The 20,501-nt window shown below is 31.7% G+C and overlaps 8 protein-coding genes across 8 annotated transcripts; 5 read left to right on the top strand and 3 right to left on the bottom strand.

Moving 5' to 3' along the window:
- Positions 1 to 409: 409 nt before the first annotated feature.
- PPL_09962 (uncharacterized protein) lies at positions 410 to 4,553 on the bottom strand (the record flags this gene model as incomplete). Its single annotated transcript, XM_020580749.1, has 7 exons — positions 410 to 471; positions 537 to 564; positions 726 to 765; positions 1,293 to 3,543; positions 3,613 to 3,705; positions 3,937 to 4,068; positions 4,145 to 4,553. The coding sequence occupies 7 exons, from the start codon at positions 4,551 to 4,553 to the stop codon at positions 410 to 412; spliced, it is 3,015 nt and encodes a 1,004-aa protein (XP_020428789.1).
- A 341-nt stretch (positions 4,554 to 4,894) lies between these two features.
- Positions 4,895 to 6,473, top strand: PPL_09961 (uncharacterized protein; the record flags this gene model as incomplete). Its single annotated transcript, XM_020580748.1, has 5 exons — positions 4,895 to 4,908; positions 5,364 to 5,555; positions 6,072 to 6,117; positions 6,173 to 6,205; positions 6,468 to 6,473. The coding sequence occupies 5 exons, from the start codon at positions 4,895 to 4,897 to the stop codon at positions 6,471 to 6,473; spliced, it is 291 nt and encodes a 96-aa protein (XP_020428788.1).
- An 82-nt stretch (positions 6,474 to 6,555) lies between these two features.
- Positions 6,556 to 8,430, top strand: PPL_09960 (uncharacterized protein; the record flags this gene model as incomplete). Its single annotated transcript, XM_020580747.1, has 1 exon — positions 6,556 to 8,430. One exon carries the CDS (start codon positions 6,556 to 6,558, stop codon positions 8,428 to 8,430), a length of 1,875 nt encoding a protein of 624 aa, XP_020428787.1.
- Positions 8,431 to 9,334: 904 nt separating this feature from the next.
- On the top strand, positions 9,335 to 12,631 carry PPL_09959 (dilute domain-containing protein; the record flags this gene model as incomplete). Its single annotated transcript, XM_020580746.1, has 8 exons — positions 9,335 to 9,352; positions 9,662 to 9,946; positions 10,023 to 10,157; positions 10,213 to 10,253; positions 10,499 to 11,558; positions 11,641 to 11,782; positions 12,074 to 12,185; positions 12,268 to 12,631. 8 exons carry the CDS (start codon positions 9,335 to 9,337, stop codon positions 12,629 to 12,631), a joined length of 2,157 nt encoding a protein of 718 aa, XP_020428786.1.
- A 250-nt stretch (positions 12,632 to 12,881) lies between these two features.
- PPL_09958 (lipase family protein) lies at positions 12,882 to 13,958 on the bottom strand (the record flags this gene model as incomplete). Its single annotated transcript, XM_020580745.1, has 3 exons — positions 12,882 to 13,471; positions 13,532 to 13,688; positions 13,794 to 13,958. The coding sequence occupies 3 exons, from the start codon at positions 13,956 to 13,958 to the stop codon at positions 12,882 to 12,884; spliced, it is 912 nt and encodes a 303-aa protein (XP_020428785.1).
- Positions 13,959 to 15,082: 1,124 nt separating this feature from the next.
- On the top strand, positions 15,083 to 16,220 carry pspB (prespore protein; the record flags this gene model as incomplete). Its single annotated transcript, XM_020580744.1, has 2 exons — positions 15,083 to 15,164; positions 15,244 to 16,220. 2 exons carry the CDS (start codon positions 15,083 to 15,085, stop codon positions 16,218 to 16,220), a joined length of 1,059 nt encoding a protein of 352 aa, XP_020428784.1.
- An 864-nt stretch (positions 16,221 to 17,084) lies between these two features.
- Positions 17,085 to 18,500, top strand: PPL_09956 (uncharacterized protein; the record flags this gene model as incomplete). The annotated part of the gene is made up of 1 exon (XM_020580743.1): positions 17,085 to 18,500. One exon carries the CDS (start codon positions 17,085 to 17,087, stop codon positions 18,498 to 18,500), a length of 1,416 nt encoding a protein of 471 aa, XP_020428783.1.
- A 57-nt stretch (positions 18,501 to 18,557) lies between these two features.
- PPL_09955 (uncharacterized protein) lies at positions 18,558 to 20,485 on the bottom strand (the record flags this gene model as incomplete). Its single annotated transcript, XM_020580742.1, has 4 exons — positions 18,558 to 18,585; positions 18,710 to 20,221; positions 20,289 to 20,343; positions 20,467 to 20,485. 4 exons carry the CDS (start codon positions 20,483 to 20,485, stop codon positions 18,558 to 18,560), a joined length of 1,614 nt encoding a protein of 537 aa, XP_020428782.1.
- Between the last annotated feature and the right edge of the window lie 16 nt (positions 20,486 to 20,501).

Genomic DNA, 20,501 nt, shown 5'->3' with positions numbered 1-20,501 from the left:
TTTAGTTGTTATTTTTTGTTGTTTAGAAAGTTAGAAATAAAAGAAAGAAAGATTGGTTTTTTATTATTATTTGTATAAACAAAAAAAAAAAAAGCGAAATGAAAAGATTTTGAAAAAAAACTTTGAGTCATTACAAAAAAAAAAAATGATATTTTTTAATTTTAAATAGGTTACATCGATAACTTCAACCAACCTGGGTTTTGATTGAAACAACCTAACCGATTATTAATTAAAAAAATAAATTGTTTATGGATTATTTCTTTTTATATAAATATTTACTTTTTTTGTTTTAATTAATTAATTAAACCAAACCAATTTGGATTTTGATTTGATTTGTTATTAATAACATTAAGAAAATAAATAACAATACCGAAAGAAAGAATGAAATCTTTTGCAATGATGTGTCATGTTATTGTAATTGAAACACATCATAATGAATACCACTAATTTTAATTATTAAAACTACACTCACTATTAATAAAAAGATAAAAATAGCTCTTTCTTCAATGGTAAATGTTTTTTAGTGTCATACACACTCACAATGTTTATTATTATTGGATCGGACTATTAATAAAAATTACACTACTCTTACCTTTATTTGTTGATTATGTCTTTAATATTTCTTTCAAAAAACTCTTTATTTTTAAAATAAATTATTATTTTTTTACTACCTATATGCTATGTTTTGTTTATTAATAAATTGAATATTTAATAAAATTATTAACAGAATATATAAATAAATTTATTCTGAAGTATTTATCTAAACTAAATAAAAAAAAAGGAATAATACAAACATTAAACTAATCCTTTAAATATTTAAAGAAATTTTGTTCAAGGATTTGCAAAAAACAACACAAGTAATCACAATCCACTATGATGAGATGAAAGTGATTCATTTTTCAGCCCAATAAATCGCAAACATTGTAGGTTTAAATCTGATTTTGGTAATTTTCTTTTTTTTGTATTATTTTGGTTATTATTATTATTAAAATACTGATTACAATCACAGTGTTTGTTAGCTAATATATTTAATATTTATTAATGAGTTCAGAGTATCTGTTATTCTAGGATTTTTGATTAGTTTTTTTGAATTGACCTCTATGATTAACGGTGTTTCAAGTTTGTATTGTAGTATCACGGTTAGACACGAGAATTTGAATTTGACGACGGCATCTCTCTCTAACATTCCTATCGAGTGATTACCTTGCACGATTCTTGGGTGTTGTTGGTGTTTGATGATGTATTCAAGCATCTCGCCACGATCATAGTGATGACAGTTGAACAGATCATACTTGATACCCGGTATTACCTCTAGCATGTAGGAAAACTCTGCTATTCTACCGTGTCGAATAGCGGTGTTGGCCATGTCTTCCAAACGACTGTCGTTGTAGTCGAACCTCGCCAAACGATCGTAATGACAGCCAACAAACAGTCTTAGCAAATCGAGATTGAATGGCAGCATAGTGAAGAGCGATGGCTGTAGATGTGTTTGACTGTCAATCTTTTGAGTGATGATAAACTCTGCTACATCGTAGCGGTTGTATTGAATCGCTATCTCCAGAGGCTGAGTGTTTAGCGATAACAATGCCGGTTGAACATGATCGAGACATCTCACCAAATCCAGACGACCACACGCAACAGCGTCTAACATCGCACGAATCAAGAATCGATAGTAGGTATTACCTATGGTTTTCGAACAGTGCACCAAGTAGAATTGCAGTGTTTCTAGTTTGGTCCATTGATCTACCGATTGAAATGCAATATTTGTAAAGTCAGAGTTGATCGATTGTATATACTGAAGTGACTGTAATGATGGTAGCGAACTCTTGAATATCTCGATGTTACTCGATAGCTTTAGATGTCTTTCCGGTGTCACCAAGTTACCAAACTCAAAGAGATCACGCCTAAACAATGACTTGCTAAGATCATACCTGTTGGTTTTCATACTTGGAATAATATTGAATGTCTTTAACAGGTATCCAATTCCCAAACCATCGTAATCATCTGTATCTGCCAGCACCCACGATATTCTTCTTGGATGATGAAACTCTTTGATTATTTCTATTATCTCTTTTGTATGATGACTAGTTACACTGATAGAAGAAGGTTTCTTCGTGCCTCCATTGATATCCAACGATCTAATATTATTTGCCAATCTAATTAACTCTGAACTACCATGATTATAGATTGATTCAAAACTATTATTGATAATGTACTCTGTCAGTTGTCTATTTAACAACCGATTGTTGCTAATCGTAAGAAACTTAAAGAAAGATTTTCTAAATAGACAGTTGTTTCTATCGGTTACTTTCTTGATTCTCGTAACTCCTGGATGACTATCGATTACATCTATCTTTAGATGATAGATATCTATGAGATACTGTAGTGAATCTGGTACACCCTCGATCTTGTTTAAATGTTTGTTCTCCCATTTTATTCCAAAGTGTTGTGATAATATCAACTCTAACAGCTGTAAATGTTTGGCAGTGGGTGTAAAGGAATCATCACTGTTGAGATCTTTGTAGAATATCTTTTCGATGGCAACGACAAGCGACGAAAAATACATTTTTTGTAAAAGTATTTGTGCAAAGCTTGACTCTATTATTGTCTGGAACAGTGAAACATCACCAAACTTGATCAAATATCGCAGGGGTCGAACACTACCGATATAGCTCATTAGCAGCTCCATCTTTAGAGTTGAAAGATATCTAGCCATTGCCAATGTTTTCTTAACGGGTTCCAACTTCACCTGCTTGTGAAGTATACCATCGAAATTGTCAACACAAAACTGTACCAACTCCAAATGATTGTTATTCAGCGCATTGACGAATGATACCTCTGCTACACTCTCTGACTTTCTAAATAACTTGGTCGGTATGCTTCTCTGTATATGCTCAACAATGTCTTTACGACCAAAAAGAAATGCATTCTGAACCAGTGGATTATAGAAGTGATCGCACTTAATCGAATCACCATAGATTCTAAAGAGATGCTTAAAGACATCGAATGGAATTATATCGATGCTATCGAGTAAATTCATGGTAAATAAATCCGGGTAGAAAAGCTTGTGAGGTTCACGCTTAAGTTTGTCTGCTAGCAGTCCGAAATGGTGGTTCCTCAACATCCAATCGACAGAGAACACCTCATTGTAGGTGAATCGCCACCAACTTCCAAGATTGAAAACTATCGAACCACGTTTAGATTGCTCTGAAAACTTACCTTTTCTATAGGCATAGGTATCATATGATCGAATGATATATCTGAACAATTGTTTCTGACATAATACTTTTCTAATTATAAAATTACGATATTGTTCCTTTATAATGCTGATATTACTTTGATTACAGTCTAATATATTACTATTGTTATTCCCAGAATTATAATAATTATCACCATAGTCAATACTATCTACAAAGTCATTGTTATAGTCATTTTCATCACAGTCATTCAATTTGAAAGTTGTTAATCCAAAACCCTCCAATTTTCTAAACCTTGTTTCACAATCTGCCTGATACCATAAATGATTATCTCTAACGCCAAGAACTAAATTTGTCATCAGTATTGGTTTCTACTCAACAACTATTTCTTCTTCGATTTTTTTTATTAACATACCAGTTGCCCAGCCAACAGTTGTAACTACTCTATCACCTTTAAAAAATCCGAATTTACAACATGATTCAAATGAAGAATCAAATTCCATTTGAGCTATTTATTTGATTTGTTTGGAAATAACAATTTTTAAGATAATTATTGTTGGAGGTTTTTGTTAACCAATCGATCACACTTATAAAAACAAAAAACAAGTATTCATGTTGATACAAACACTCTAGAAAGTGGAAAAAAAAAACATAATTTGTTAAAAAAATTGGAAAAAATTGTAGTATGAAGCAACTTTTTAATTAATAATTCTTATTTATTTATTGGGATTAATTTTACAGTAGACATTTGTATCTTTGAAACACTTGTCGATTGGATTGAAGAAATTCTCTTTAAACTCTGCTTCTAATCTTAAACCAGCTTTCTCCACTAATCCAATCGATGGTGTATTGGACGGTTCAATATGTGCCTCTTTAAAAATATTTAAAGTTAGTTTTAATTCAATGTCTGTTAATTTTAATGAAGTGGTGTAAACGAATGAACTTACCAATAGTATGAAATTTCATAACATTGAAACCAAAGTCAATTAGCAATTTCAATGCCTCAGAGGCATAACCTTTTCTATGATGAATCGAGTGTAATACGTAGCCTATTTCACCACGATAGCATGATTTGTTCAGTCTGACGTAACCTATGATACCGATACAGGTGTTGGGATCCTCTTTGAGGAACATACCAAAGTTTACCATATCCTTTGACTCGATAAGCTTATCGCCATTGTCTATCCAATCGTAAATATCTTGCAATGTTTTAGATAGTGGTCTGGGTACATAGTTCATCGACTTTGGATCAGATTTGATTTGAAACACTGATTCTGCATGATCTTTAGTTATTCTCTTTAAAACTAATCTCTCTCCTTCCAATACTGGGTAATTTGAATTGAAATCGAACTCCATTTTTTTGTTATTTATACAAAAGTAATGATATTTATTAAATTAAAGAATTAATTAAAAAGATATATTTTTTTTTGTTAATTAACTTTAAAAAAAAATAAAAAACGAAGAAAAAAATCTTAAAAAGGAAATCTGTTTTTTTTTTTTTGGACCTTAATGTGGTTTCATTTTGATAAACTGATCATACATATTTATTATGTTTTTAATTAATTTTTATTTCAACCATTTATTTGTTTTATTATTTCTAACAAAAGGATAATAAAATTATTGATCTAATGCCCAATTATTGTTAATTTTATTATCATTTATCAACTATTTACTTAATAATAAATAAATGATATAAAATGACAGAGTTGAAGTATATTCTGATTATTTATACTTTAATACACTTCTACTCTTTTAAATATTTGTTTATTCTTTAAAACATATGAAACCAAATGAAAAATCAAAATATACAAATCAGTGTATTAAAAATCAGATGAAGCTTTGTGTTTCAAAGAACAAGAATAGACAAAGTATTTCAGTTTGTATAATTATCTTTTCTTTTTTTAATATTAAATAATTTTATTAATATTTAATAATTAGATTAGATTACCGAGACATCGTGATATTTTAATGGTTTACGATGTTCTGATAAATAAAAAAGAAGTACCAGCCTATGTTGAAACGATGGTTAGGAAGTTCGAATTGTGTTTACGACAACTACCAGCGTTGAAGAAACCATTTGTCTATGGATATCTGCAGCCTGTCAAAAGGACTAGTCTGTCCAATGACCCTTCCCCTAAAAAGATTGGTGGTAAACTGCTTAAAAAGGCTTATTATCTTCTTGATGATCGAGATGTTCTTCAACATCCATTCATTCAACTCTGATATATGGCATGTTGATACATTCATTCAGATGTACTGTGTTCGTGCAATCTACGAAGATAAAGAGAGTTACAACAGAGATTGTGGTAAACATACATTAGAGATTATCAATCAACACAAGATGCTTATTAATTCAAAGTGGGTGTTTCTCAAATCCTGTTTACAATACAGGGCACTAGATAGCAATTCTTTTCAGAAATGGGTCGAGTATCTCCCATTTTTGCAAGGTATGAAGTTTATTTATGACTATTTGATGCCATTGCTCTACAGGTTCAACAAATTCAATAGAGAAATCGAACTTCTTGTATTCTATCCATTTTCAGCTTTCAAATCTTTTCAACTCCCTCCTAGTGTATGGGTTAACCGTAATTCCTTAACAGCTATGTTTCCAATCAATTACAGTACAAAGTTTTCTCAACTAAATGGAAAATATCTATTCTTCTCTCAATAGCTATAAATAATCTTTTAAAAAAAATAAACTAATTTTTATTTTATCATATATATTCATTCATTGTACATTTGATTCTATCATAGGATGCCATTAATATACAATGTTGAGGATCAAGAGTACTAATCTAAACATATCATTATTAGTTATAAATCACTCTTTAAATAACTGTATCTTACGAAATTTACTTGTCCTAATATAAAAAGTATATTGATATTAAACTATGTTATGTCATTGTTGTTGGTTAGTGTGGTAAGTAAAATGAATCTATCTATACTATTTACTTTGAGATAATAACCTACTTTAGATGGTCCTATATGCAAAAGATTCAGCAACACAGGTATGATATCAGATCATATAATATGTTAGAATTTGCTAACGCTGTAAATGTATCTGGACATACAGAAATAGCCTGAAGTCTTTCAATCGCTACTCTAAGTGAATCATGATCACATGAAGGTAGTGTCAATACTATGTTCTTTACTTGAAAGAATATATCTGATTGTACTTTAAAATCTGTCAATTATAAGAGAAAAAAAATAAATTAGATTAAGAAAAAAAGAATTCTTTTTAAATTCTTCAAAGATTTTTTTTAAACTTAGGCTTGAATTTGGTTTTTATTTTAACAACAATCGATTAAAATTTTGTTAAATATAAAATTAATAAATATTGTACATATGCATAGATTGAATGGATAAAAGATTATTTTCATTAGTATTAAACAATAAAGTGTTGTTTAGGATCATTTTTAATCATGTCAGTTTGATTTCAAGTTTAAAAGGAGGAAATGGAAATTTCAAGTGGAGTGAAGTAATTGTTAATCCTCATATCTTGGCTTCTCACAACTACTTTGAAGAGATGAAACAATGTTTATCAATCAGAAATGATATTGATTATCGTTACTATCGTAAAAGATTGACAATGGAGATGGCCATCAAATATGGATCTATTGAAATGTTTATATTTCTTTTGAATCGATTAAAAGTAGACATGAACACCACTGGGTCAGTATCAGACAATTCGTCAGGTAACCACCTTAATAGTATCTTCATATGTGCAGCTCAGTCTGGAAGATTTGACATCATTGAGTATCTAACAGTACGATTCGAAACTTATCAATGGAATTACTATCTAGCTATGGAAAGGTCACCACTCTCTGGAAACTTTGAACTTCTTAAGTATTTGGTCAAGATGTACAAGAACAATAGAATGCTTAATAACGAATTGAAACAAGGAGAAACTGTGTTTGACAGAGCTGCTTGGGTTGGTCGTATCGATATGATTGAATTTCTTGTTCAGGAAACACCACAATTCCTGAAATCTAGTTCAATGTATGAGAATGCAATCAGTGCTGGACATCTACATGCTGTTGAATATCTACTTCGAGAACATCGTAGTCTGGCAAACATTAAAACATACCTTATATTTTTTAAAAGACCACTCAAGGAAAAAGATAATTTTGATATTATCAAACTATTGATTAACAATAATATTGAAATCAACATTATGGAGCTAGTGGATCATGAAGTCGCAAGTGGAAATTTAGAACTTCTTCAATGGTTGAAGAATCATTCAAGACTCGAATATAGTTCACTTGCCTTGGAAAATGAGGCTTATTATGGGCATCTAGAATCCTTGAAATGGTTATATAACAACTTCACTGGAGAATGCTCAGGACGGGTTATGGATTTAGCTGCCCATCAAGGTCATTTCGAAATAGTAATCTGGATCAACGAAAACAGGACTGAAGGTTGTACAGATAACATAATGTCAGAAGTTATTTTGGGTTGTGGAAGATTGGACATTCTCGAGTATTTATACGATAATCAACCAATATCTTACTCAAATTTGAATGATAATGATTTCATGTTAGAAGCTGCTGCTCTTGGAAGATTAGATATATTACAATATTTTCATTCCAAGAACATACCTTGTCAGTATTTAGCAATGGATTATGCTGCCGCCAACAATCATCAGAAAGTAGTTAGATGGCTCTATGAGAATGGTATCATTCAAGAATTTCAAGAATCCAGTCTTGTTACAGCGAGTTCAAGAGGTAATATTGAAATTGTGAAATATATCATTCAGAATTCAACTAGACTATCATTGGAAAATGCCATTTGCAATGCTATCAAATCGAACCATTTGGATGTTGTTAAATATCTGTTCAGTCTTTCCACTCAAGATACCATCACCAAAAGAAACTACTTTGTGATTTCAACAACTTGCGAAAATACCGATGTTTTAAAATGGCTTCATTCAAACATTGATATTTGTTGTACAATTACAGAAGAATCATTCTATTTGGCAATCAAGAATACAAATCTTCCATTAGCCAAATGGATATTTAGCAATATTGGTGAAGATCGAAAGAATCTTTTCAAAATGGAAACATTTTCATCTGATCTATTCAAATTCAATCAATATGAAATAATTGAATGGATTTTAGAATCATTTAGAGGTATACCAAGAAGTGAACTTGAAAGTTATAAACAAATCTTAGAAACCAAATATTCAAATTCAAAAGAATCAATTGAAATTATCAATAAATATTTATTAAATTAAAAAATTTGGATCAAGTGAAAAAAATCATTTTCTACTTTTGTTTTAATCATTCTAAGTTTCTTAGCAGCAATTGCCGTTGATGAGATGGTGGTCTTTCAAGAATGATTTTTCAGCTATTGCTTCTTAGATGGAGATGACAGGAAACTACAGATATTCAATGACAACTCCATTGCCTGCTGAGTTTCAGCACCTGCAACTCAACCAATACAAAGTACTACTGAAGGAGAAGGAGAAAACAACTTAATCTAAATTATAGGAATAATTTGATTCACATATTCATTATCTTTTGCAAAATAGATACCTTTCACACCTGGGATTGATTATACTTTATTGAATCGATAATTAATTTTCCTTAAATTAAAATTTATTTTTTTAATAAATAAAATATCTTACTAAAAAATAACTTACTCTCTTTTTTTTTGATTCTAATCAAAAGTTTAACTTATTTTTTTTTATTATTGGAATAGTTTCTTTTTAGGAAATTGTAGTTGGAATTTGATATTCAAATAAAGAAAAGAGTAGTTTACTCTTTATTAATTTAATATTTTTAGATATTGAAATGGTTTTAGATTTTTTTTTTTTTTTTTTTGAAAAGAATAAGATAAAAGTTATACAAAATATAACCTGTGGTGGTAAAATTTCGTCATTGGTTTTGAAAAAAATAAATTAAAAACCAAATATTTGTTCCAAATTTGGAAATTTAAGATTTTCAAAAATAAAAAAAAATTGAGAAAAGAGTGTCACACTATGAATGTCACTTTCGACGACGATACATTAGATATTAGTGTTTGAATATGTTCAGTTATCAAATTTCTAAATTTGAGCAATACTCAATAGTACTCTAGTGCAAAATGTGGTCATAACCTTTAATGTAACAACAACAACAGCAACATCCTACTTTAATATGCAATTAATTCTATTGGTATAGGTAATAAGAGTAATATTAGCAATATCAATAACCGTTATTTTTTCTTTTTTATTTTTATTAAATAATATTGTTATTATAGTGCTGAAAGAATAGAATAAAAATCAAAATTATTAATAAAGATATTGATAGTTAGTAGTTGGTATGTTTTTTGTATTTTGTTAGTTTCTACAAACAATATCATATCATAATACATACTAATAATTAGAATATTTAAGTGATAAACAAAACAAAATAATAAAATAATAATTAGATTAAAATAGTAGACACAATTTTTTTTGTTAAATTTCAATTTTTTTTTTAAAGATGCCACTTAAAATCTTAAAAAATAGAAAATCAAAGAATATTCACCCTTTTACCGTGTTTGTAAAGATTGATTATATCACTGGATTGGGTGAAATCTTTGGTAAGAATTGTTTGTTTGATGTAGAGTGGAGACGAGGAACAAATAGAGGTGGAATTCAAGAGATACCATTGGATAATTCTGGCGATCTACGAACATATACAACTTTCAAAATACCATGTCACTTTACAAGAGAATCAAATTCCGAAGATTTAGATTCAAAAAGATTAACTATATATTTAAAAAAGGTAACTATTTAAATTTTAAAAAACTGTTTTTTAAAAACCAAATTATTAAAAATAATAAATTTAAAATATATATTAGATGGGAAAGAAGAAATCAATAAAAATAGCAATATTACAGATTGATTTAGCAAACATTGTAAATAAAGATCAAAATACACAACCAAAACAATATACATCGACAATGAAAGGTATCGATATGGATATCAAACCATATGTAAGTATTTAATTATATTTTTAATTTATAGATATTAATTTTTTGTTGAAAATAGATTGAATTTACTTCATATGCACAAGCAGGTTCAGCCGAAATGTAAGTAAAAAAATGAAATTCACCCACTTTTAATGAAATTGTTGATAATAAAAAATATGGAATCTTTTTTTTTATATTGTTTTTTTTATCTTTATTTATATATAAAATGAATTAACTCTTTCTTATTCATAAAATATTTAAAGTGGAAGCGTAGTGGAACCAGGACATGAACATCATCAACAACTACACCATAGTCAGAATTCGAGTGGCAGTGGTCATCTGGAGAGAAGAAGTTCAGTATCTAGTGTCTCTAGTGATCAGATGTCAGATAGTAGTTTCTCAAATATTCGAGACAAAGAAGCACCTATTCCAACAGTTCCCGATTGTTCATTCACAGATAGTTTAACATCACCAATTGTAGCCAGTAAAGAATATCACAAGAATAACATTAACAACAGTCAAAATAGTGTTGATAGTAGCAATAATAACAATAACAATAACAATAATAATGATGTAGATCCATTCGATTTTAGTTTCAACTCACCAACTGCTGCAGCTGCCAATTTCCTCACTGAAAAGTCACCGACCGCCAGAAGATTCAGTCACTCAAGCTCACAAGATAACTACAGCAGTAGTAGCAATGCTCATTCTTCATCGTACGGTGCACCAAGTGGAGGAGGTGTCAGCACTCCCCAGATGTATCTTGCCAGTGTGACTTCGCCACCACCCAAACAAGGCGCTGGAGTGACTTCACCAATTAGAAATGACAATAACAACAACTCTCTGTCAGAATCGATGAAATCACCATACATTGATAACAATGGTGGTTATCCAGCTCCCAATGGCGATCCCTATATACTGTCACCGGTTCAATCACCGATTCCACCCAACTCTCCAATGCCCGAACGAAGAATGTCGACCGACGACAGAAAGGCTGGCAAAAAGAAAGGAAAGCGTCACGATAATCTACTGCAATCGCTTCATCGTGATAATCATACTGGATTCTTCTCACGTAGAAGACATTCAATATCTGATCCTGCGTCGTCTGCACAGTACAGAAAGGAGCTAGAGTCAAGAGGCTCACCTTCCTCTCAGCCTTCGCCATTCGCTGGTGGCGAGTCATCAACCGAAGATAAATCAAACAGTTTTATTCCAATTCAATCTGTTTTGTACTCGAGAAGTGGTGACGAGAGATTAAAGTTCCTCAACGAAGAGATGATATTGTATAAACGACCAGAGTATAGTGAAGGTGTACCAGTATCCTCTATCATTGTTTACAAGTGTCTATTCGAATGGAAGGAATTCAATCCACATAATCATATATGTTTAGCAAAAGTAATGGAATCATTAGATTATCTATCATCTGTAAGTACTTAATAGAAAACAAATGCTTTTTTTATCTAAAATAATAACAAACTAAACTAACATAACTATTTATAAACAATAGATGGATAATATGGATAAAGAAACATCGTGTTATTGGCTATCCACTTCCTATGGTCTATGGTATTTGTTGGACTGTACTTATAATCAGAGAATCAATAGTAAACATTACGCTGCTGAGAAGTCACCCAATGGCGATTTATCTGGTAACTCTGAGACACAGAACATCAGATTGATGTTGATCAAATTGAAAACTCAACAAAAACAGTTCTGGAAGTTACTATGGAAGAATATGAGAGTGGAATTGGACAATGTATTGAAGCGAATATCAGAGCTGATCACCAATCCAACGTTCTCCGGTACCCTATTGTATTTAGACTACCTGTTGACTACACTCGACTTTTTGGAAAAGAGAATACCATTCTCCTCTCTGTGGCCCAATGTCTTCAAACAGGTATTTTACTACACATCCGGATACTTTTGTAATATGTTCTTAGAGAACACAGAGTTCTCCAATACCACCTCGGCCATTAATTTGAAACTAATGTTCTCTGCACTATCGCAATGGATACAAGAGAACAAACAACTAAACTTTTTCTATTACTACAAGTAAGTTAAGAAGGAATACTATCTAGAATCTAAAATTAACAACAAAAACTAACCATTTCTTTTAAAAACAAACAACTTTAAGGATTGAAATGTCATTTTTACTCCAATTATTGGATATAATGATGATTGATAAAAATACTCTCACCGAGGAATCAGTTAGAAAAGATATTTGTCCATCGATTGGTTTAACTCAACTTGCAATCTTGTTGATCACGTTCACACCTAACGGTTGTCAAGAGGAAGTAGATCCAGTGGTTATTAAGAAGTTACAGGATGCTGGAATAAGAAACCAAGAGCTTCAAGATACTTCCATCAATACCGATATATTATTTGACTTGCCAGAGAATCCCGAACCATCAAAGAGAATATTTGATGTTAAAATACCTCCATCCGTAGTTCCCAATAAGAAATACAAATTTGTCTTTAAACCAACAATGGTCTATTAAAACATACATAATAAACTAAATGAAATGAAAAAGGAATGTAAAATGAAAAACAATATTCCTACAAGGAATAAATATAATTTATTTTTATATAATATAATAATATAGTGTAATATTAACAATTAAATTTGAATTCGGATTCTAAATTTAAGGAGATGATAATGATATCGATAGCTTTTGAGGTTGGGGTTGAGAGTTGTGTGTTTGGTGTTTGATGGAATTTCCTTTTCTTTTCAGAAATAGTAATAATAATTTAACATTCCGATTTTTCAATTCCTAAATAGTCCAAGTGTTCGGCAACATCCAACGCGATGAGAACTGAATCTGAACAGGTTGGATCCTCACCAGAGTCATCGCAAATCTTGTAGGATGTATCGTTCTTACCGTCGAACCAAACTTCTATTGGCAAATGGTAGAATCCCATGTCTTTGGTTGGCAAGTGTGGTACGATATCGTGATGGTTGACGACACGCCAATAGTTTTGGAGCACGGTTGATTCGAAATACTCGGCGAAAGCAACATCACCGACTCTTGGTGAACCGTAGGTATACATGTCGATTGGTAGATCGATGATTGTCGGGAAGACGTCGGCCACTGCCAAAATAGCCAATGCACCACCCAAAGAGTGACCGGTGGCAACAAATCTGTTACAATTTGGACAAAGCGCCAATGCATTTTTAATACCTGTAATAGTTTCATTTTGTACATTCAAATAGGCGTTTAAGAATCCACGATGTACTTTGGCCGCTGGAAAAGCTGGGAATGGTGAAGTTGGTGGGAAGTTCAAATCGGTGATCCAATTCTTTATTGAAATTCCTTGAGTACCTCTGAATGCCATAACAACTGAATAACAATTAATATAAAGATATGCGTTTTCATTATAATTGCTACAATACTACTTACTTGTTTCACCGGTGATAGCAATGAAACCAAAGGTATTCGAAAAAGTGTGGAACATAGTTTGTACAATTTGAACTGGATTTGGATTATAATCGGTGATACAGTATGGACATGTCCATGAGTTGATTTCCTCTAGATCGCAGTATGCTGCATATGAATACTAATAATAATAATAATAATCATAATAATAATATCCAAACCAATATATATTGATAGTCAATATTTATAGTCATTCTTTTTAAAATTGTGGATTAATTAGATTTACCATTAATTGTTCAAAAGCAACATTCAATGAAAATGGTGCATTTTCAGGTATATCTTTAAGTTTCTTTGTATTTCTTGGTTGGTGCTCATAAACACCGATACCATATGAAACAGTTAAAAGTACTAACAAACAAAGTGTAATCAACTTTACTTTGTTAAATATCATTTTATAAATAATAATTATATGTATATCAAAATAATAGAAAAGGGCAACTAAAAAAAACCAAAGGCATTTAAAATAAATAAATTTTATTTTTTTTTTAAATTCAAAATCTGTTTTTTACATTTTTTTTTTTTGCTAAAAGAAAACTTTTGATCAAAAATAGGGGGCAGCTCAATAATAAATCTTTTTTGGGAACAGTGTTTCTTAAAAAATGCGAAAAATATTTTGAAAAAGTTTAGAACCCGAAATTTTAAAGTGAACTCTAAAAATTCCAATGAAAAGTAATTTTCCAAACATCAGCTCATTCATATATAAAATCAAACAAATAATTGTCTTTTAATATTATTATTTTCAAAATTAGTAACATTTTTGAGTCTAATTTTTTACCTTCATTAAAAAAATAATAAATTCAAAAAAAAAATTAACCAATATTGCACTCATTGTAATGATAATTCAATTTCTTTTAATTTAATAAGCAATAGATAGTTTACTTATAGAAAAAAGTGTGGTTGTCAAAGAAAGAGGTGTGTGTATGTGAGCGTATGAAAAAGTGTGTGTTAAGGGTGTTGTGTGGTATTAATTAAAATTAAAAAAAAATAAAATAATAATTAATATTTTCATATTCTATTTTAATACAACACCAATCTTCATAATAATGATATTGACAATATTTGATTTTTTTTTTTGTTTATCAATATACGATTAGTAAAAAGGTAGATACTAGAATTGGCAATAGACAAACTTTATATGAGTGTTGATATCATTAATAAGCAAAGATGTGAATTAAATTTAGAAGTTGCAAATTGACTGCATTCAGACTATAGAGATACTATGTGGTGTTGCAGTCTATACCTCTGTCAATGAGTGTAGGGGTGCATCTTTTCTTTATTGCGAATATGTATATCGAACTGAATTCAGTAAGTGTTTGCTAGTTCACCAACATCCTACCAAATTTCGAACGACAACCAGCCAAACCTTTGCTTTAAAAGCGACAGCTTTCGAGATTGTTTATTCATTCAATTCAATTCAAACAACTAATTAAATATATAAATACAAACAATCTTATTTATTTAATTAATAGTATCAACTTATTTATTTATTTATTAAATTAATATTACCAACAAACAATGAAAATACAAGGATTATTCTTAGTAGCCCTTATGATTGGCTCTATCTATGCTCAAATTGATGCAAACTGTGCCAACTACGGTAAGTTTAAATAAATATAGTTTCTAATATTTATATATATATACACGAATACTAATATTTATACTATCTTTAATTATAGTATTAACTTCTGCACAGTTAGATCAATTTGGTCCCGCTGTAGGTGGTTCTGCAATTACCTTTGCTGATCCAAACGTTCCAGGTGGATTCACTACTTACAACTTTGTCGGAAACAACGGTAACTTAGCCAACAACGGAAACCAAATCACAATCACCGGAGTTATCTCCCCAGCTGACGGATCATCTGTTCCAACCTGGGATGTCAAGATGGTCTTCAACAAGCAAGCTTCCGGAACACCAAAGAAAGAACTCAAGCCAAACGCCTACGCTCCACAAGGTCCAGTCGATCCAAACACATGGCAATACTACGCAATCGATCCAGCTCAATCATCTTTCGTCGGTCACGGTGGTAGCGTCGACGGTGTCACAATGAACTTGACTCCATTCGACGGTATGTTATTGCAAGTCGGTGTTGGTGCCAACGGTAAGAACGTCAACAATGGTCTCTCTGGATGGTTCTCATGCTCATTCTCAAGAAACGGTCAAGTATTCTACACCTCAACCCAAGTCGTCGATATCAACGTTGATATGTCCTGCAGAGCCACTCAACCACCAACTCAACCACCAACTACCCCACCAACTCAACCACCAACCACTGGAACTCCATCCCCAACTGTTGTCACTGGTAAAATATCTACAACTACTACTCCTTCTTCTACTACTTCTACTACTCCTCCTCTTACTTCTTCTACCTCATCTTTCACTACATCACAAACAACATCTATTCCAACAACCACCACAACAACTACAACACCAATCACTATATCACAAACAACATCTATTCCAACTACAACACAATTCACTACTTCACAAACAGTAGCTGAAAGCACAACACCCACTACTTCATTCTCTACAGCAGCATCTATTTCTACTATTACACACAATACTACAAAACTTATTACCACTACTGGTACTCTTATCACTCTTTTCTCTATTCTCTATTCTCTAATAAATCTAACAACAAATACTAACAAATAATTATTAATATTAATAGGTACCCCATGCACATGGATCTGTGTTCCAAATGGTATAGATATATTTAAAAGTTCATCAACTATCCATCCTTCTTTAAATTATAAAAATCCATCCTTCTTTATCTACTAACAGCGATCGATACATGTAAGTTTTAAATTGATAAATATAACTAACAAACATTCTCTCCAACAGGACAAACTACCACCGGTCAAACTTCTGCCCCAGTCACCACTGCCGCTGGAGGAACTTTCCCACCAAGAGGAACTACTGCCGCTGGAGGAACCAATGATGCCTCAGGAGTCCAAGTCTCCAAGATTATTGTCGCTGCCCTTACTTTCTTAGTCTTGGCTTTGGTTCAATAAACAACAACAACCAATATCATTTAGATCCAACTCTAAAATCTAAAATAAATCAAAATTATTTATTTATTTAAATTAAAAAATTGACTTTTTTTTTTTTTTTTCTTATTAACTACAATATATTTATATTTCAAATAACAAAGTTATTTGAATCTAGAAGTATAACGTGTCTTTTGAGTGTACAACTTAAAATTATTAATAAGTCTTTAAAAATTCTTGTAAGTTTCTTAAAATAAATTAGATGTTGGTAAAAGATTAAGAATTAAATACTTTATTAACAAAACTTAAAATTCTTTACTTTTTTGTTTTTTCAACTTCGAAAATGAATAACTTACAAACAATCAAATTTTTTAATATTCTTAGAAATAAAATATTATTCAAGTTGATATTTAGTTATGTAAAAGAAATAACAAGTAGATTATCGAAAATTAAATCATTAAGATGGAATGATGTTGTTTGTTCAATACCGGCAGCAATGAGCTATGGTTATTTACCGATAATAGAAAAGATGACTCGTGGAAACAACAATCTCAGTTTCCAATCGTTCAACGATCATCTCGAGTACCTTGTCAGATTCGATCATATGGAGATTCTCGAGTTCTTCCACAACAAGTTTAAAAATGTAAAGTGGTCATTGCACAACGCACTATATAGATCTTTAGTTATGAGAAAGGAAAGATACATCAGGTTCTTCGTTGACAATAGATTCTCAGATTTCAATTCTTCATTGATTTCGGTGGCTGTGTCAATGTGCGCAATAGGCTGTTCAATCGATATAGTCCGATACGTATGTGAAAAGTTTGACCGATACTATCTGTCAAAAGACAACCTAAACTCTGTTATAATAGGTGGTAAGCTTGATGTGGTTAAATACTTCTTGGAACCGAATGGCAAGAATAACAACTGTGTTATGGAGTGTCCAATCGATTCCGCCGTCGACGCTGCACATTATCAGAGCAATGAAATGGTTATGTATTTCAGTGAGAATCATCCATCTACCATAACACGCAAAGTCATCGATACACTTGCCAAGCAAGGTAGTTTGGGTATTATGCGTCAACTACTTGAGCAGCATAGCATTGGAGGTACTACAGCAGCGATTGATTTAGCAGCGATGAACGGACACTTTAATATTGTCCAGTGGTTAACGGAACACTCCAAAACTGGATGTACTTCCGATGCACTAGATTATGCAGCTGAACGAGGTCATCTGAGTGTTGTTGAGTTTCTTCATAGCAATCGAGTGGAAGGATGTACAAAACGAGCGTTAAATTTAGCAGCAACAAACGGTCACCTACAAGTCGTTAAGTTCTTACATTATAATCGAAGTGAAGGTTGTAATACCAAGGCGGCAGAAGGCGCAGCAGTCAATGGACATCTTGAAACACTTAAATTCCTGCTTGACAATCGAACCGAACAGTATGGCGTTAATATATTGGATAAAGTAGCTCATGCAGGTCAATTAGAAGTATTGAAATACCTTATTTCAATTAAAAAAGGAGGTCCCTCACTACGATTCAATAATACCAACATCTTTAACAACTGTGTATCATCGCGTCGCCTTGAAGTCGTCAAATACCTTCACCAGGAATGTGGTATGAAATATAATGATGCCGCTATCGATTTGGCTATCTTGAATAACGACACAACTATGCTTAAATATCTTCTAGAGTTTGCTGATTTCCAGCCTATCCAATGCAACAATCAGCGAATGATAAAAGTCGTCGAGAAAAACTACTTTGATCTACTAAAGATTCTATGGGAGAAGAAATTATGTGCAAAACTATGTATCAGGACACTTTCGTATAACAACAGATATGAAATGTTTAAATATGCTCTTGACAACAATATTCATATTTATGGTCCAAAATGTTCCATTGAAAAAATGAAACAATCTCTTTATTTAAATATACCTTACTGTTAATTAATAATTAATAAATTAAAATGTTAAATTATAACAGTAATTTATTAATATTTATTGTTATTCTAATTGGTTTACAAAACAATCACTTATTTGTAATATTTATTTTTGCAAATAAATCTAAATACCATTGTTCGAAATCATGTCGTAATGGAAATCTAGATTGAAATCCTCTGAGTTTAAACATGTGTGTAGTAATATCTGTTCCATACAGATGAATCTTATTATCTATTGAGTACTGTATCATTTCAAATCTACCATGTAATGCGAGAGTACCGAAACTCAGCTGTGTAAATGTCTGATACTCCCAAAGTAACTTTAACATATCAAGGTTATCGCTTGTTATGATCATTTTCAACTGTTCTGGACTACATTGGTATCTTCTATGAACACCATCACTGTTAGCCAGCAGATATCTAACTATATCGATATAGTTGAAAATGATTGCTTTTTCGATCGATTTGCTATCGATTGGAACTCGATAGACTTCCACCAAATGCTGGATCACCTCTAAATACCCAAAGTTTGAACAATTGCTAAGAGTATTGCTGTGTACTTTCAAATCTGTAGTTCGCTCTCCAAGGAATTTGAGTGTTTCTATCGATCCTCTCTTGGCTGTCTTGTCTAATATCTGGTTTGAATAACCCTCACTACGATTGTCCAGTAGGAACCGAAGTGTTTCAAGATGTCCATTCTGTGATGCACCATCTGCTGCAGCGGTAGTACATCCTTCACTTCGATTATAATGTAAGAACTTAACGACCTCCAGGTGACCGTTTGTTGCTGCTAAATTTAATGCTCGCTTTGTACATCCTTCCACTCGATTATGGTGCAGATATTCAACAATATTTAGATGACCTCGTTCAGCTGCATAGTCTAGCGCGTCTGTAGAACATCCACTCTTTGAATTCTCTGTTAACCATTGAACGATTGTTAGCTTTCCATTCATTGCCGCTTGATCTATTGCCAAAGTAGAGCATTCAACCTTAGTGTGACGGCCAATTAGCTTCTTAAGGAGTGTGAAATCACCTTGCTTGGCAAGTGTATCCAATACTTTAGTTGTTATTGTCGATGGATGATTCTCACTGAAATACTCTAGTAGGTTTGGTGCAGATCTCTGAGCTGCTCTCTCTGCCGCTTCCGAAGGACATTCCATTGTACCGCTCTTATTGCTTTGATTAGGCTCGAGAAAGTACTTAACGATATTGGAATATCCACACTCCACCAGATGATAGAAAGATAGCTTGTCGATTTGAAAGTAATTGAGTTTCTCGCATGTGTATCTCAATATATCCATGTCGGTGGAGATGGCTGCAGAAGATATAATCTTTGGGTAGAACTCCCGATCGATCTCAGAGAATCTATTCTCCATGAAGAATCGAACGAAATTCCAACGACGATACGCCAGTGAATTGATTACACAGTCTGCGACATACCAATTCTTATTTCTATATTTACTAGAGAGATACACTATCATATCGTAATAGCCAAACCTAATGATATAGTGCAAGTAGATTCTTATGTGATTGAACAGATCAATAGCATGGACAGCTGAGGCTTGATGATGTGATACAAAACATATCAAATTATTATCGATCGAGCGTTTCAACTGATCTAAATAACCATAGGTGAGCAACGTTGGTAGAGATACAACCACGTGAGACCACTTGTAGTATCTAGCAACTTGATTACTTCCAAACTCATTTATAAATCTAAATATACAACTTGACAAATATTTATTATTTATTATTTTTTTGAAAGAATTTGATTCCATCATTCATATCTATCTACTAAGATTCTAAAGTACAAAATGATTCCAAAAAGTAAACATGTTTTTCAATGGGAGCTTAAAAAAAAAAAAACAATACCTAATTTTTTCAGAAATAATCTGGATTTGATTTAGTAGTTAAGAATAGTAAAAGATAATGGTAAATCAATAGATTGTTAATTATATAAAATTGAATTTGACCTTTCTTTATTTGTAACATATATCAAATTGAAGAC

The sequence above is a fragment of the Heterostelium album genome (genome assembly GCF_000004825.1).
Source record: "Heterostelium album PN500 unplaced genomic scaffold PPL_scaffold11, whole genome shotgun sequence".
NCBI lineage: Eukaryota > Evosea > Eumycetozoa > Acytosteliales > Acytosteliaceae > Heterostelium > Heterostelium album.
Note: the sequence above shows the minus strand (reverse complement) of the source record. Positions and strands in the feature narration are given on the sequence as shown.